The following is a 16709-nucleotide window of genomic DNA, read 5'->3' on the forward strand; positions in this document are numbered from 1 at the left end:
TTTGACGCAAGGAAAAAACCTCTGGAACTAGAGCATCTTAACAGATGTCCAGCAGAACTTCTCCATGGGAGAGCAGTGCTGCCACAGCACAGGTGGTATAGCCACACAATACACTCAAGCCAGAGCAACTGCTTGAACGAAAAGCAGCATTGTAGGGAACATGCACGGGCTGGGAGACCTCCACAGGTCGTTGGAATAAAAGGATATGAACGATAATTGACTTTAACACCACCCATGGTGAGAAGCAGCAGCACAGTGCAACTTGCTGCCCCAGTGTCTGTGTTGGCTGAGGGTTTAGCTGGTGCATTTGGGGTTTCACTGGTAGCCAGGGCTATCAGTGGGCACTGCCACGGTGCTGAGGCTGCCTCTGTGCTCTCAGAGGGCACAGATGTCAATCCCAGGCAGCGCTGCCAAAGCACTGGGACTGCCCTGGCTCCACCACAGCAGAGCTGAGCTGGATGCCCCACTCTTGCAGCAGTGAGAGAAGCCCTGGCAGAGTTTGCATTTCAGAGGAGCACCCAGAAAAAAACCCAGGCGCCTCCCAGAACCAGGCTGAGGAGCAGTGACCACCCAGCTCTCCGGGGAGAAGCCTGTCCTGGTAGTTGGTGGCCCTGCTTGAAATCAGACCCAGCAGCACAGTGAAGAGGGAAACTGCAAAGGCTGGAGGGTCAAAGTATGGTGAAGTCTTATGTCTCCTCTCAGCTTCTCCCACACCTTCTCCCACCAGAGAGACAGGCCATGCAGAACCTTCCCTGGGAAGCTCTGCACTGCCTGCACCCAGTCCAGATCTTCACCATCTGTCCCCTTCCCTGCCACAAGTCAGCATCCCAGCAGCAGCTTGGGGAGAGGAGTGAGGGTCACAAAACTCACCCCCTGGGCATGTATTGGGAAGCTGGGTTGGGGACACAGAGCGGGGTGCAGCCTGCTCAGTGACAGCCCTTCCTGGTGGGTGGTGAAGCTGCTTTCACAGTGGTTTCCCATGAAAAGCCTGCACAAGGAAGTTCCCCAGTTAGGCTCCTTGGAAAAAAATCTTCCTCTGCAGGAAATTGCTTCTTGAAAACAGCCCGGCTGTCTGGAGAAGCTGCTGAGGAACTGACGTGTGCACGGGGCAGGCGAGGTGCTGGATCTGCAGAGCCAGGGAGGGAATGGAGCCCAGCAGAGCCAAGGGCTGGAGCTCAGACAGCACCAACAGGTCCTGCACTCCATGTCTTGGGCCATTTCTCTCTTGCTTCACTCTTTTCTAAGGAGGAAGGGGTTTTCTGGCATACAGAAGGAGGAATAAATGGGATATGGAGGTCTGTATTCAACTCCAGGCTGTGCAGGCTGTGTCCAACACATGCCTGAGCCAGGCTTGAGGGTAGATGTTATTGGCTTCTTAAGTCCCATAAATATCCTGTCCTACTCCATCATTGTAGTGACAGACTCTGGAGGGTCTCATGCCAAAGGGACCACTGGAGCTTTCCCCTCCTCCGGTCCTCTGCAGGGGAGGATTTTCTAAGGATGGTGACACTTAGCTTCCAGACCTCCTCATTTAAAACTCACTGCTAAAAGGATAAATAATCTTAAATATTCTCCAGTTCTTCCTCTGGAAGGAGCCTGGAGCCCAGGAAGTGAAGCAGGGAAGAAGCTAAATGGTGTTGCTTAAGGATGTTTTCTCAGTTTAATTAGATTGGAGCTGCCCTCCCTTGCTGGTGGAGCCTCTGGGCTCTTGGCTCCTGCTTAAACATGAGCCCCCTTTCTCTCCTGGGTTTCACAGAAAACACACCCATTTCCATAAAAATTCAGGGGGTTCCTCAAACCCTGAACCTGGACCCAGGCTTTTCCTGGGTGTGGCCAGGAAAAGTGAGGGCAACAGGAACAAACTGAAGCACAGGACGTGTTAATTCTCTTTTCCACTGTGAGGATGGTGAAATACTGCACCAGCTTGCCCGGCGAAGGTGTGGAATCTCCATCCTTGGAGATACTGGGATACCCAATAGTAGGTGCAATACTTGCCCTAAGAGATGCTGCTGTGAGACAGGAGCTGGACTGGACACTCCTCAGAGGGATCTCCAGCCTCAGCCCCTCTGGGCTGCTGTGCCCCCTGTGAGATGGTAATGCTCCAGGCTGCTCAGACACTGCACGTGCCTTCTGACTTCTGCACAGGAGGGGATGGTTTGCTTCTTCTGCAGGAACCTGCCAGAGAACAATTTTGTTGTCTTCGGAGCAGAGTTCATTGACACATTGATGTGAAAGTCTCCAGCTGTGCAGCAAAAGGGCATCTTGGAGAGCCAAATGTTATGTCCATCTAATAGAAGAAAAATGGCACTATCCCAGGACCTGGCAATGCCAGTTCCACGTGCTTGTGGCTGCTTTGAGTTTCATGAGATGCTCCACAAAGGTTTCTCCTTGTGGTGCTTCTTCCCAGCCTCCATCCATCTGCCTTGCCATGTGGAAGATGCTTCCAGGGCTCAGCATCCCCGTGGGATTGAGCCCAACATCGGAGACTTTGCCCCGAGGCAGGGCTGTGTTAGGAAGGGTGAATCTGTTCCCATGGCTGAGTTGGATGCCTGCAGTGCCAGAGCTGATGCTCCATGGGGATTGTTTGCTGCAGACAGGAGACTTGGACCCCCCTGCTGAGTGTTTGTGGGTGAAAGGCTTCGCCAGGCCAAAGTCATCTGACATTTTTCTCGGGGGCGGGTGAAGTTAATGAGTCCAGATTAGGCAGTGCGGAGGCTGGGGAGCTGGATTTCTGCTGAATATATATGAAGACAAATGTAAATTCTAAACTTTCTAGGGAGTATTTTTACCCTGGCTCAGTGCTAACATTGATAAAAATAGTCACAAATTAGTGCAAGAGTAGAAAGTAAAATTGAGGATTTTTTTTTCCCTGTTAAAACCATGCATCTGCTACCATAACTACCAGGAGTTAACCTCTTCCATGCATTAATGAAACATGGGGTAAACCATCAACAAGTGCCCTCTCCTGACAAAATAACTCCTACTCCATTAAATAATTAGGAAGGGAAGCTGAAGTTAAATAAAAAGTCTTTTTTAATAATTTTTTTTAGAGATAGAAAAAAGTGATTCAGTCCTAGAAATTCAGCATTGCAAGAGGATGTTAACATCACACCAGCCCACCTGCCTGGTTCCTTAGCACCCAAACGCTTGCAAAGGTGATGGGAGGTATCAGCCCCGTTCTACAGACGAGAAGTACACAAAACTGTGGATTTACTCAACGTCACAGAGCAAACCAGAAGCTGGCCTGGGGGCCCAGGTTACCTGAGCAAATTCCCAGATGAAACCTTGCTCACAAAACACAGCTTGGAGCTGCCAGTCCAGCATTAAGCTGCCAGGAAAGTGCTTCCTGCCTTGGTACTGATGAATATTTGATCACAGGCACCTGAGCCAGGTGAAGACTCCTTGACCTCTTCTAGTAGGAATTTAATAGCTTTTTGGATTGGTATCTGGGCCACCAATCATACCTAACACCTCTTATTAGATGTAGCAAACAGCTGATGAGCAGTGAGAAGGTAAGTTCTATGAAGGTTTAGCTGCTACAGCCCAGGTTTGTTGGGGGAGAGGCTGGAAGGAAAATCCTTTGGGGGTGAAGTGTTGTGGAGAAAGTGCATGTTACAAAAAAAAAAGCTTTTCAGAGGTTCATTTTAAAGAAGAAAATATATATTAACTTCTGACCGGCTTCTAATTTACTTTACTCTGTAAATCCTTAGGAGTCCCTGCCTCACCTAAGCTGTAGGTAGTACCATGCATCCCCTTGGGGTGTGACACCTTCTGCCCTTTACTCACATCTTGCCTCCCCCCTTGGCTCAAAGTAGGATCTGTCACATCCTTTGGGAGCGATGCCTCTGCAGGGGCTGCCAGGGCCTGGCATGGGTTTTGGGCAGACATCTGCTAATGATGCACTTACCTTGTATTCTGCCATGACTCATGGTCTTTGTTTCTAAAACATCAAAATAACCTGTGGGCTCTGCAGTCAGAGAATCTGGGAAAAGAGAGGTGGTGGTGATGGAAATGAGGAACCTGAGCTGGCATCTGCACCAGCATCATGGGAGATGGGGACAGATGAAGACAAAAGCACTCTGAAGCCAAGCCAGCAAGATGGGGCTGTGGGCTAGAGGAAGTTGCCTGGTCACTACTGCACTGGGCATCAAGCAGAAGGATTGTTGGAGGAGAGAGCCTTTCCACTGCAGAAAAACAGCCAGAAAAATGCACACAACCTGTATTAGAAACCTGGGGTCAGGTCTGGTATTATGGTATGGGGATGATGGCAATCCCTGGGCTCCCCAGGGCAGTGGTCACGGCACCAAACCTGCTGGAGTTCAAGAAGGGCTTGGACAATGCTCTCAGGCACGTGGTGGGACTCTTGGGATGGTCCTGGGCAGAACTAGAAGCTGGGCTCAATGATCCTTGTGGGTCCCTTCCAACTCAGGATATTCTATGATTTTATGAATCCACATGTACAGTGGTTATCACTTCGTGCAGTCCTTGTCACAAGCACTTGGGGCTTTTGGGCCCTGAGCTGGAAGCTGCCCATTTCTGGACGTGTGTTGATCTTCTGCCTGTCAGCAAAGCCTTGTGCATGGGGAGACAAACACCACCAACATCCCTGAGCCCCTGCCAGCCGCGCTGGGCTGAAGGAGGTGCTGGCACACCGTGTCCTGGCCCCAGCCTGCAAGCCATGTCTCAGGAAACCCTGCGGGGTCGAGATGCCCTCTCCATGGGAGGGGATTTCGGGGAATGCCCACAGCTCTCTGCAGAGCAGGGATGTACCCTCTGACGGGAGAAACCCCCCAGGGTGTCAGTCCCCGGAGGGCGGCAGGACGGTGCCTTCGGCTGAGGCGCACTTTGGAGCGTCTGACTCCAGAGGGCAGCACGGCGACGGGCCGGCCCCGAGCGCTGCCGCCGCCCGCCCGCCCCGCCCGCTGCCGCGGGCGCTCAGCAGCGCGACCCCTACCCCGGGGAGCCCGGAGCAGCCAGAAGCGAGGGGAACCTCTTCCAAAGTCCCTCAGGTCCTGGCTGGGCAGGCAGAGGATGTCACCTTTCTGTTAAGTGACCTCATTTTGCTTTGGCCCTTCTCAGAGTGAAATCTGCACTTGTCTCCGCAGGTGACGCGTCTGGAGCCTGTCCCGAAACTTATGTGGTTGCTGATGCGACCGCAGAATGGAGGTGAAACATTTCTCTTCTGGTTTCACAGGACCACAGGCTGGCGGCTACACCTGCCTTCCTCGCACCACCAAAAAAGGATCCCTGTAAGATTTCTGGGCTGTTTTCAGCACAACGGGGACTTTAGACCCAGATTTTAGTTCTTTGCTGCTCTTCCCCTTGTGAATTGAAGGTGCCTCGATAAACATTCTGAAAGGTCAGCTATTTTCACTGTGCCTGTGGCTTGCATAAGAACCTCAACATCCTCTGCTGCAAAGAGCATCGTTAGGAACTTCCTACTGCCACACTGAATCACAATAGCTTCCCACAGCAACCAGTGGTAAAAATAAACTGGGCAAGGGGAAGTGGACAGCTTCTGCTGTTCCGCTTTCTTGGGCACACTTGAGTCACAAAAAAAGCGATGTAGAACAAGACATTTATTTTGCTGATGCCAATGAAATCCATGAATGGTTCAGAGCACGGTCCCGCTGAAATCACAGAGTGTTTTGCAATGAGATGTTTGCTGTGCTCAAAGTTAAGCATGCACTCAAATGCTTCCTTAAGCAGGCATTTTCATTAGGATCCAGCGTTAGGAATTAGACTAAAAGGAAGCAGGGACCCCTGCACATCCAAGTGCTGCCTTTGTACTAAAGGCACAGGAATACAGCCCTCTTGGTACGTTTCATGTGTTAAGGGTCTATAAAAGACCACTGAGGAGACCGTGGCTCTGAAATGGCTTCAGTAGTAGATCTCGGCTTTGAGAAAAGCAGATTTTGACCAGAAGAAAAGCGTCTTCAGATACAAATCAATTTGAAGTTCTGCCTAGAGACAATGCCATTTGAACAGCACAGTTCTCAACAACATTACAACTAAGACTCTGTGTGTGCACGTGTTTGTTTGCGTGTGTGGGAGTGTTTCAAGAGCAATATTTTTCCTGTTACACAAGGTACAGCCCAGTTCTGGCTGAAATTCAGCCAGCTGGGAAAAAAACTTGAGGAGACCTAGTCAGGTTGCTGAGCCTGGGAATCTTTTGGTGAAACAGACCTGCTTCTTCCCTTCAAACAGTGTGTGCTGACAAAGTTGATATTAAGATGCTAAAGAGATGAAAAGTTAGAGACAAAAAAAATTGGAATAGCTTATCTCCCCAGACCGGGGAGAAGAAATGGTTCCCACACATGCTTACAAGAATTTGGAGAGCAAGGGCTTGTAGGATAACCCAGGCGAGAAGAGACCAGAGCAGAGCTCCAGTCAAACCTCTGGGTGGAAGCTGGGTAAGCCCTGGGGGCAGGCCAGGTTACCTGGGGATGCATTGAGTTGGATCTTGAAATCTATCGAGCATGGAGATTGCACAACCTCTCTGAGCAATCCACCAATGTTTGACTGCCTGCATGGTGAAAATAGACTGCAGTAGAAATGGCTCATACAGAACCACATTTTTAATGTCATCCTGCTCATTAAAAAGAGAAAGATCAAATCTATTTTGTAACAGGAACAGTTTGTGTGAGGCACGGAAAACTTCTGGTATCAGAGGACTGATTCACATGAGAAGGAATGTAAAAGATGGAAGGAAACCCAAGGGTGCCTCCGGTTACATTCCTGTCTTGAAATGTTAGTGTTGCAGCACAAAAGGTTTGTATTTATAGTAGTGGATACCAACAGGGAAGACACTCTAAAAATAAACAAGGATGCACGGATAAAAACATCTAAGTTGTAGCTCAGTCTGAGAGCGAAAGGCAATGCGGAGGCTTAATGAGTCTCAGTCAATTTTATTTTGGAACTGTGAGTTCCTGTCAAAGACCAAACAGGGCTGGGCACGACCCACTCAGAACCCACGCGGGCCTGCACACCCGCCGGCCCCTGGGCTGGGTCACTTCACTGTCCGACCTTTTTATTGAGCCGTAGCCCGCGCTCGGGCGGAGGGCCCGGGGTCAGCGCCGGCCTGCCGATCCGATCTGTGCCGATCCGATCCGTGCCTATCCGAGCCGATCCGATCCGAGCCGATCCGATCCGTGCCTATCCGAGCCGATCCGTGCCGATCCGATCCGTGCCTATCCGAGCCGATCCGTGCCGAGCCGATCCGTGCCGATCCCGGCCGTGCCTATCCGAGCCGATCCGAGCCGATCCCGGCCGTGCCCGGCGCCCCCCGCCGCTCCCGCGGCCCTTCCCGCGCTCAGCCCCCGCCGCGGCCCCGCCCCTGCCCATATTGGGCTGCCCCGCTCCCTCCGCCGCGCCTCATTGGCTGTGGGGGCGCGGGGGGGCGGGGCCCGCGGGGGGCGGGGCCGGCGTGCGCGCGGTGCCGCGGCGGGCGGGGCCGAGGCGCCGCCGCCCCGCCCCCCGAGGCATGACTCGCCGGGCCGCGGGCCGAGCGCCGCTTTAATTGAGGCCGCCGGCATGGGGCGCAGCGCGTAGGGCAGAGCGGGGGCCGCCGCGCTCCGGGCCGCAGACACCGCGCACCCACGGCCGTGCTGAGCGGAGCCGCGTCCGGCGCAGCGCAAGACCGACCCAGCGGAGCGGGGCCGCGTCCGGACGCCGCGTGGGTGGCCGGCGGGCCGGGCGCTGGCGGCCGCCGCTGCCGAGCCCCATGAAAACGCAGGTCTGGGGGAGCTCCCCGCGGGCGCCCATGGCTGCGGCGATGCCGTGCAAGAGCGCGGAGTGGCTGCAGGAGGAGCTGGAGTCGGGCGGCGGCCGCTCGCTGCTGCTGCTCGACTGCCGCCCCCACGAGCTCTTCGAGAGCTCGCACATCGAGACGGCCATCAACCTGGCCATCCCCGGGCTCATGCTGCGCCGACTCAAGAAGGGCAACTTGCCCATCCGCTCCATCATCCCCAACCACGAGGATAAGGAGCGCTTCGTTAAGCGCTGCAAGGCCGACACCGTGCTGCTCTACGACGAGGCCACCGCCGACTGGCAGGACAGCGGTGCCGCCACCTCCGTGCTGGGGCTCCTGCTCCAGAAGCTGCGCGATGACGGCTGCAAAGCCTATTACCTGAAAGGTGAGGTGCCCGTCGCCCTCCCTCTAGCCCCGTCCCGCTCCCGCAGCCCTTGTCCGTGTCTCCCTGCGCAGCCCCTGGCCGGCCGCCGCATCCCTAGGGTGCCCATCCCCTGGTCGGACGGAGGTGGCTGACTCCTTTTGCCTCCTTCCCTTATCTGTTCTGCCCGATTTATTTTTATTTTTCTCTACGTAATTTTCCCCTCCTCTGCATCCCGCTTTAATCCCCCGCACAAAATGGTCGCAGGCTGGAAGCGGCCGGGAGCGCCCCGCTTCTTCCTGCGTCGCCTCCCCGCTAGCGGCGGGAGGAGCCCCCCAGCCTCGCCGCCGGCGCGGCCCTTCCAGCGCTGCCCCGTCCCAAGCCGATCCCGTCTGGGCAGCGCCGGGCGCCCCTCGGCTCCGCTCCCCGGGGAGAGCCTTTCGGGGCTTCTCCGCGCCGGCGCCAGGCTCCTCTCCAGCCCTCCGGAAGGAATGGCCGGATTCTGGGGGCAAGAGAGCTTTTCTTTTCATTTATTTTACCTCCCTACATAACCAAAAAGCCATCGTTTGGGTTTTCCTCCTCCTTTGCTAGGCAGCGCCACCGGTCTGGGAGAGGGCAGCCCGGCTGCTCCCCCGGGACAGGGCGATGGGGAGCGGGGAGCTGCGCTGCAGGGGAGCCGAACCCCGCACACGCCCCTCCGCCAGGGTTGGGGGTGCTTTGGGAGCTTCGGTTTGTTTGGGAATTTTTTGGCCGTTTTAAAAGATCGCAGCGGGCTGAGCAGAGCCCACAGCTGCGCTGCTGGGACCCTTCCCGTGCTCCCAGTCCGGTCGCTGGGTGGCGGCTTTGAGGCAGGAATAACAGGAGAGCGGGGGAGCCTGTGTGGGGGAGAGTGGTCAAGAAAGTTGCCACTTGCGGCTCTTTAAAAAACACGGCTGTTCCTTGATAGACTCTTTTTGGGGAGCCGGGGAAGCCCCTGGTGGAGGGGTGGAGCCGCAGGGAGACAGTCAGGTATTTGGGGTCCAGCCCTCGGGGCTGCGCAGCCCGCACACACCTCCTTCCAAAACATGTTCCAAAACAACCCCAGCACAGGGGTTGATACCATTCCTCCCTCGACCCTCCGATCCCTGCCCGTGGGCGAGTCTCCCATCCCATCATCCCATCCCGGTTTGGGGTTTCCCCATGGGCTCCGTTGCTCGCTCGCTTTGCATTCCCGCTCCTCTCCGCGTCGTCCTCATCACTAGCAGGAAGGAGCGGTTTTGAAGTTACTCCTAAACTCTCCCCCATGGGCAGGGGAGGAGCTGAGCCCCTTTCTCTGCCTTTTTCCGGGAGCCTTGGTGGGAAATGTTTCTAATTAAAATTCCAAAATGGCTCCTCGGCGCTGTCTGGCGGCGCGGGGGGAGGAGGAGGGCGAGGACGAGCCTTTTTCATGAATGGATGTGGCAGGAGCTGTCTGTCCTGCTCAGTGACCCCGCCACAACCGCCGAACCCACTAACGAAGTTTCCAGGAGCCCTTTCTAATTAAACCATTTGTCAGTGTCAGATCCCGATGGCTGAGCTCCGCTTTAATACCGCCTGGAAAGGAGGTAGATCGGTGGGGTTTTTGCTTCCCTGCCTCTGCCTTCCTTCCCAAGTAGCTGAGCTGAAGAGCCGGAGAAAAATTCTTAGGGGCAGACGTGAAGGGTCCCGTCCCTCTGCACTCCTGCTGTGGTTTGGGTGAAGAACAAACCTGTCACACTGCTCTGTCGCAAAACCTATTTTGTAGTGATAAAATAATTGTGAGGATCACCCTGTAGCAAAACTTAGGGTCTTTTTTCCTGCTTGGAGGTGAATAATTTCGTTGGGTTTTAGTGCCTGGGGGTGAGTATGTGGTGGTTGTCCCTGATCTATCTTTTCAGACATGGATACTTTTCTCCCTAAGTGGCATAATAGCTCTTGCCTAAACTGCCCCAGACCCTTATTTTTGAGAAGCGAACAAGGCGAGATTGTGTCTTGGCATTGATTTTATTTGTGGATGTTTCTTTATTTTGTGGTTGAGATTTGGGCCTGTTTTTCACAAGCAATATTGAACTTTGTAAGAACCACTCCTTGGTCTCCTGCGACACGTTTGCTCAGTATCAGTTTGCCCAGGGAAGATAAGGGAGCAGGGAAATGCTTTTCTTGCTGTGAAGTTGAAGGGATACCAACCTCTTGCTGGTAAAGGCTTTCTGAGTAACATATGTTCATGGGTAGAAGGATTTCCCATTCTAAAGAATAAAACTTTTTTTTTTTTCTCTCTGCCTCTCCCCTTCCATCTCTCCTTTCCCCCTTCCCAGGTGGCTTTAACAAGTTTCAGACTGAATATTCTGAGCACTGCGAGACAAACCTTGACAGCTCCTCACCCAGCAACTCTCCCCCAGCATCAGTCCTTGGCCTGGGAGGGCTGCGGATAAGTTCCGACTGCTCGGATGGCGAATCCGACAGGGAACCCAGCAGTGCCACTGAGTCGGACGGGAGCCCCATCCCGAACAATCAGCCCGCCTTTCCAGTCCAGATCCTACCTTACCTGTACCTGGGCTGTGCCAAAGATTCGACCAACTTGGACGTCCTGGGCAAATATGGCATTAAATACATCCTGAATGTGACTCCTAACCTGCCAAACATGTTTGAGCATGATGGAGAGTTCAAGTACAAGCAGATCCCCATCTCAGATCACTGGAGCCAGAACCTCTCGCAGTTCTTTCCCGAGGCCATTGCTTTCATTGGTAGGTAGTTGGCAGAACATCTCTTTTCATACTCACCGCTTGGGAATGTGGTGTGCCGCTTCCCAGGGCTGCTGCTGTCTGCAGCCTCACCTCTCTGGGGCACAGCATCAGCTTAGCAGTGAGTGTCACGCTGTGAGGTGGCACATCTGGTGCTTATCACCCTGGCTGTGTTCAGGGAGGCCTCCCCTTCCAAAATTCAGCCCTCTTGCAGCACCTCAGCTGAGCTACCTGCAAGTGGTTGGACTGGCCCCACTGCCTCTCACCCTTGTGTGGGGATTTGCACTGCTGTGAAATGGCTGAACCCAGGCAGTGGGGAGCTCCTTTGCCTGCTCTGCTTGGGGATGGGAGCTGCTTTAGTGTGACTGGTGCCAGCAATTCCTTAGCCCCAAATGTGGTTAAAATCAGGGACAGTGTGTTTTCTTTTCCCAAGGGGATTTGCTAGTCTAGTTGAGATTCTGCTGTAAGTCATCCTAGCATAGCTAACTCCTTGTATGGATACTTTTCCTAAGGTAAGTGTCAACACAATGAGTTAGTGATTATAATTATACTGCAGAGTTTGGATGGAAAAACTGCTCTGTAGACAGCCCCTACGACAGTTTTGGCTGGTGGTAGTGGGGTTCAGGAAGGAAGATCTCTTCTCTCAGGCCAGCCTTGACTTTGAGAATTGCTTCTTATTCTGTGGGAAGTGTATGTTGGACTGAACAGGGCTGTACACCTCCAGGCTGACCTGTGCTGTTTGCTCATGATAGTCATTAGCCTAATCAGCTCTGTTTTATGGGAGTGAATGGCACAGGCAGTAATATCACCATTAACTATTAAAAGCCCCATGGCTTCATGTCTGATTACAAACATCTGTACAGGTAAAGGAGAGGGGGACCTTTGCCTGCAGACTGAAGCCTGTGCAGCCCATTTCGGACCCCATAGCTTGTGCTTGCTATGCTGTAAGGCCTGAAATAGAGCAGAGCAGTGGTGGATCTTTGGCTGCTCTTCATCTGTCAGAAACCCTGGTTCCCACACACTCTCCTTTGTCCCCAGCTTCTGCCCTCCAGTAACATAGCTGTGGTCAGAAGCTGCTGCTTCAGTGTAGCAACAGGGACCTGTCTGATGTCCCATCTGCACTTCCTGCATGAGCAGGGTGTTAAACGTCAGGGATGAGGTACAGTGTCCCTGCTGACATGTGGCATTTGGGATCTGTCTGCTCCAGTCAGCCCGTGTCTCTGTGAACACCGAGCTTGTGCTTTCCAGTTAATGACAGGAAATGGAGGATTACCTCACTCTAAAACCAAACACCAAGAAATGCTGTGCAGGTCAGATGAAAGGCAAAAATGTCTGGAAAAATGTTGAACAGGAGAGCCTGGAGGGGAGGGCTGGGTACACTGGGCGGTGATTGCCCACCCTACTGGAAATTCTTGCCTGATTTTGGAGGCTGGGCAGAAAACCTGTTGTGGCTTGGGTCTGGATTTTTGTTTTGCCTCCTTCTTCTTTGCCCTTCCCTGCACTTACAGTGCCAGAGTGTCTCTTACCTCTGGCTTTGCCTGAGGATCCTCTTTCTCCTGCCACTTTTTTACTCCCTGCCAAGCTCTCAGTCAAATGACTGACTTCAAATAGGGCTGCCCAGGAGTAAAAGCAGCGCTGGGTACTTGCGTGCATTCAGTGCTCTCAGTGGCGTGTCCCTCTTTCAGCACGGAGATGTCAATTCATAAAGGGATCACGCTGTTCCGGCTGTGCAAGAGACAATGAGTGTGTGTGTGCTTTTCAGTTGGTGGCAAGGGAGGGGAAATTTCACTGCTGTTCTCTCGCCATTTTTTGGTCCAGCCTGCATTCCTGCTTCCCGCTACCATTCATCCTGAGAGCCTCCTCCAACACAAGCGTTTGTTTGTGGTGAAGTGCATTTCTGTTGATCCTAAAGAACAGTTTCACAATAAGGGAAGTTCCTGCACTCCAGACTCCACTTAAATTGGCATTGGCTGCATTCATGTAACTTTCTAGTGGAGGGAGGACAGGGACAGCAGAGGAGAACAGCTTATGTAGTGCTGGGCTGCAGCCTTGCCCTGAGTGCACAGCCATCTCTGGTTTAGTTGGAATTGAGGTGGGTGTGCTGTACCCAACCACCAGCATCTCCCTGGAGCAGTTGTCTCCAGCTCCATCTGCCTCCTGTGGGTTACTCCAGCTCTCTTGAGTAGCGGAGTAACTCAAGAGGCAAGAGATGTGTTGCTAGACTTGACTGATACTTTTCAAGCACATGAGATGCTTGGCCTAGCTGGGGGTGTGCAGCTTTGCCATGCAGCAGGAATGTCTCAGGAGCCCTGTGGGGAGAGATGTGGGTGTCCAAGGGACATGGGATGGTGTCACTATGGGCAGGGGATCCAGTTCTGGCAGTCGTTGTGGTGCTGGGAGCTTGCAGCTGCCACCTGGCCCTGCTCCAAAGCCACGTGTTTTTGGTGCAGAATAATAGACTCCCCCCTTCCCCTTGTCTTGTTTCAGATGAGGCCCGTTCCAAGAAGTGTGGGATCCTTGTTCACTGCCTCGCTGGCATCAGCCGGTCCGTAACAGTCACTGTCGCCTACTTGATGCAAAAACTCAACTTGTCCCTGAACGATGCCTATGACTTTGTGAAAAGGAAAAAATCCAACATTTCCCCAAACTTTAACTTCATGGGCCAACTCCTGGACTTTGAGAGGACTCTGGGACTCAACAGCCCCTGTGACAACCGCTCGCCCAGTGAACAGCTCTACTTCACCACCCCCACCAACCACAACCTGTTCCAGCTGAACACTCTGGAGTCCACATGAAGAGGACGCTGCCTGGTCGGGAACTCGAGCATCGAATCGCTTCTCTTGAGTATTTCAACTCTTAGGAAAATACCTGTCTAGCCAGGCAGCTCTGAGATGAGTAGCTTCTCTGGGCAGAGGTGCCTGATCGCTGCTTTAGGAAGGCTAATGCCGCTCACTAAGTATCCTGATCCAAGTGGTTTGAAGAGGTAGTGTTTTTACAGGGGGTTATTTAACAGGGGCGATGTTACAGCGTTTCAGACGCAGCTGTCACCGGCAATAACCGCTTTCCTGGGTCCATTGAGACTGTCAGAACACGCACACGTGTCAAGAGCTACCGGGGGTTAGCTTGCTGTGGAAAATGAGGAGATTTATGCACTTGGAAACCTTGAACAAAAGGTGTTGGGCCAAGACTGTTTTAAAACCCAAGTTTACTTTTTTTGATTTAAGAAAAAAAATAAGAAAAGGTAGATCTTACTCGAGCTTTGGGTTCAAACTCTTTTTAGATATGTAAGTTCTTGACTGTTTGTACAGACCAGGTTGCAAAACCAGTATTTTATTCTGTTTCTTGTTTGATCATTTATTATTTTTTTTAATCAAATGTTTATATTGACCAAATGCATTTTGCACACTTTGTGAAGCCTTGGTATGTCCTGGCATATTACTGGGTACTCCAGAGAGAGATACATGCTGCTGCTGTTGTTGTTAGCATCTGGTAGGAAGCTTTGTTATGTGTGAAGGCCAGTTGGGCTTAAACGCAACCCCTTCACCACTCCTGCACTCACAATCACAAACTCTGCACTGATTCAGCCAAGGTGACTAAGCCGCAAGCTTTTTTTTAATGCCACCCCTGCCAAAAACACTGTTTGCTATTGCCAGAGGTAAAACTCTCGTAGCCTCCAGAGTTGGTAGAAGCATGTCTGAGCCCGGCTTCATTCTCTGCTGCCTGTTGACTGATTTAACGTCATCCAGCTGGCCCGAAACCATTCCAGCTTCCCGAGTCCAGAAGGTAGTTGCAGTGCTGGCGTTTCTTGAGCACACTGGATTCTTTCCCACGTGTGCGGGGTGGAGGGGGAATGCAGCGAGCGCCTGGAGCAGAGCGAGGATTGTGTGGCAGGACAGGACTCGATCGTCACACACGGAGCGTGTGAGGGGAGTGAAGAGGTGTGGAAATGATGAGGAGAGCATTGTAACAGAGAATTTTTTATATATATATATATATATATGAATATATATATTAACTGGCAAATTCTGAGATGATTGGAGCTTTCAACAGAGGTTCTGATTTTTTTTTTCTTCCTCTTTCGAATAACTTTATGCCGTGCCTTCTATTCTGAGAAGACTTGTATGTATTTCTGGCTAGTGTTTGGCAAACTCCTTTTACCAAGCTGGGAGGGGAGGAAGTGGTAATAATTTCTGGGAGGAGGGCAGAACGGATTTGGAGATTTCTTTATTGGCTGCAATGTAGTCCCTCCTTTCTCCCCCCTCCCTGTCCACTTTAACTCTCATGTAAGTGAAAAAAAAAAAAAAAAGCCACGGATTTTTTTTCTAAATATTCATTTTTTTGTACTTTTTTCAAGAAAAATAAAAAATAATAAAAAAAATCTCCATCTGGAGGAATGTTTGACGCTGTCACATCCTGAAACTGTTCTTTTTGTTAAAGATGTTATCAGAATGTTGGAATGAGCTTCTGTTTCTTGTTTTCTGGTTGTTTTTTGTTTGTTTGTTGGGTTTTGTTTGCCACAATGTTGGGATTGTGGGTCATTGGAAGGGAGAATGGGCGTACGGTTGTGAGTGAGAAAATTGAGAATATCCTAATTGCATCTTACCTCATGGAGGAATTTATTTTTTCAGGGATTTTTTGACAGTGCATCTCTATTGCATTACAGCTAAGCTGGTTTGTAAAGGCTTCCTGTGCTGTTAGTGGTCTTTATTCTTTAAAGGAAAAAAATAAGATGCGTCTTCTGATTAGTACAAATGAGAGCTTGTTAGTGAGGAATGGTTCTGCTTTCTGAGTTATGAAGGAAAATTAGTGACCCTATATATACTGATCCAATATTGGGACTTTGTTTATATTGCAAATAAATATTATTTTTTCTTTAAAAATGATGTTTGTGTCAGATCCTTGTCTAGCCTCTGCCCATATAAGGGCATGCTGCTCTTATCCATTTTTTATGGTCGATTAGGATCCTTCTGTGACCGTGGAGAGCATTTGCTGGGCTGTGTTCAAGTGTGGTGTTTGGTTTCATGCACAGCTTAATTTTTAAGACCTGTGGTAAAATGGAGAGGGGGAGGTGGGCAGGCGAGGAGAGGGATAAGGGGGTATTGGATAAACTGGAGAACAAAGAACAGCTTGAGAATGGGACTGGCTCTGACCCCAGCCATTCCTCTGTGCCAAAAATAAATAGATAAACTAAAGACACTTTTGTTCGCTGTTTAAGTGTGGCCTACAAAGGCATTGCAAGGCCTTGCCCACAACTGTTGTGTTAGCAGACTTTATTTTGGTAGGAAAGCAAGAAGTCAGGGGCTTGTGGGCACCTACCTGATGGGTTATCCTGGGGCTCTGGGAGAGCTGGAGCCCCCTCCTGCATCCCAGGGGAAGGGGGTGCTGTGTGTGTTACCCTTGGGCTGTGCTGTGTCCCCCTGTGCTCCCTGCATGGTTCGTGGGAAATCTGGAGGGGCTGATGAGGATGCTTTAGGGTGAAATGTGGCTCTAAACATCTGAGTGCAGCCTATCTAAGGGAGCTGTGGCTCCCTGTGACTCTGCCTGTAGCTGGGCAGGAGTGGGTTCCCCCCAGCAATCCTTGTTTTAACCAGAATGACAAGAAATTGAATGACTATTCAAATGTGCAGTCCCTCAGCGTAATTTATGTGTCATCTTGTTCTAATCCTAGGGTCTGAGCACGAAAGACAGGTAGTTTTATTCCAGAAGCAGCTCAGGCTAGGGGATGCAGAGGGGAGGTAGAGGTTGAAGCAGGAGCCAAGCAAGTGTGTGTATGAGTTTGTTTACTCCTGGACTCCATGATGGGAATCTATATATTGATTTGGAGGCCTGTTTGTAGCTAAACAAACAAAAATCTACCTGG

At 51.6% G+C, this 16709-nt stretch overlaps 1 protein-coding gene and 1 long non-coding RNA gene across 2 annotated transcripts; both read left to right on the plus strand.

The window, feature by feature from the left end:
- Positions 1-3250: 3250 nt before the first annotated feature.
- On the plus strand, positions 3251-5367 carry LOC128794390 (uncharacterized). Its single transcript, XR_008433076.1, has 2 exons — positions 3251-3512; positions 5106-5367. It is a non-coding gene; the product is annotated as an uncharacterized LOC128794390 (long non-coding RNA).
- Positions 5368-7556: 2189 nt separating this feature from the next.
- On the plus strand, positions 7557-15732 carry DUSP7 (dual specificity phosphatase 7). The gene is made up of 3 exons (XM_053954011.1): positions 7557-8135; positions 10424-10852; positions 13337-15732. The coding sequence occupies exons 1-3, from the start codon at positions 7724-7726 to the stop codon at positions 13642-13644; spliced, it is 1149 nt and encodes a 382-aa protein (XP_053809986.1). The 5' UTR covers positions 7557-7723; the 3' UTR covers positions 13645-15732.
- The last annotated feature ends 977 nt before the right edge of the window (positions 15733-16709 follow it).

Source organism: Vidua chalybeata, chromosome 12, assembly GCF_026979565.1.
Source record: "Vidua chalybeata isolate OUT-0048 chromosome 12, bVidCha1 merged haplotype, whole genome shotgun sequence".
Classification (NCBI taxonomy): domain Eukaryota; kingdom Metazoa; phylum Chordata; class Aves; order Passeriformes; family Viduidae; genus Vidua; species Vidua chalybeata.

Coding starts and splice junctions, on each gene's coding strand:
- DUSP7 (XM_053954011.1), top strand. CDS start 7,724: ATGAAAACGCAGGTCTGGGGGAGCTCCCCGCGGGCGCCCATGGCTGCG. Junction 8,136..10,423: donor CAAAGCCTATTACCTGAAAG/GTGAGGTGCCCG, acceptor CCCCCTTCCCAG/GTGGCTTTAACAAGTTTCAG. Junction 10,853..13,336: donor CGAGGCCATTGCTTTCATTG/GTAGGTAGTTGG, acceptor GTCTTGTTTCAG/ATGAGGCCCGTTCCAAGAAG.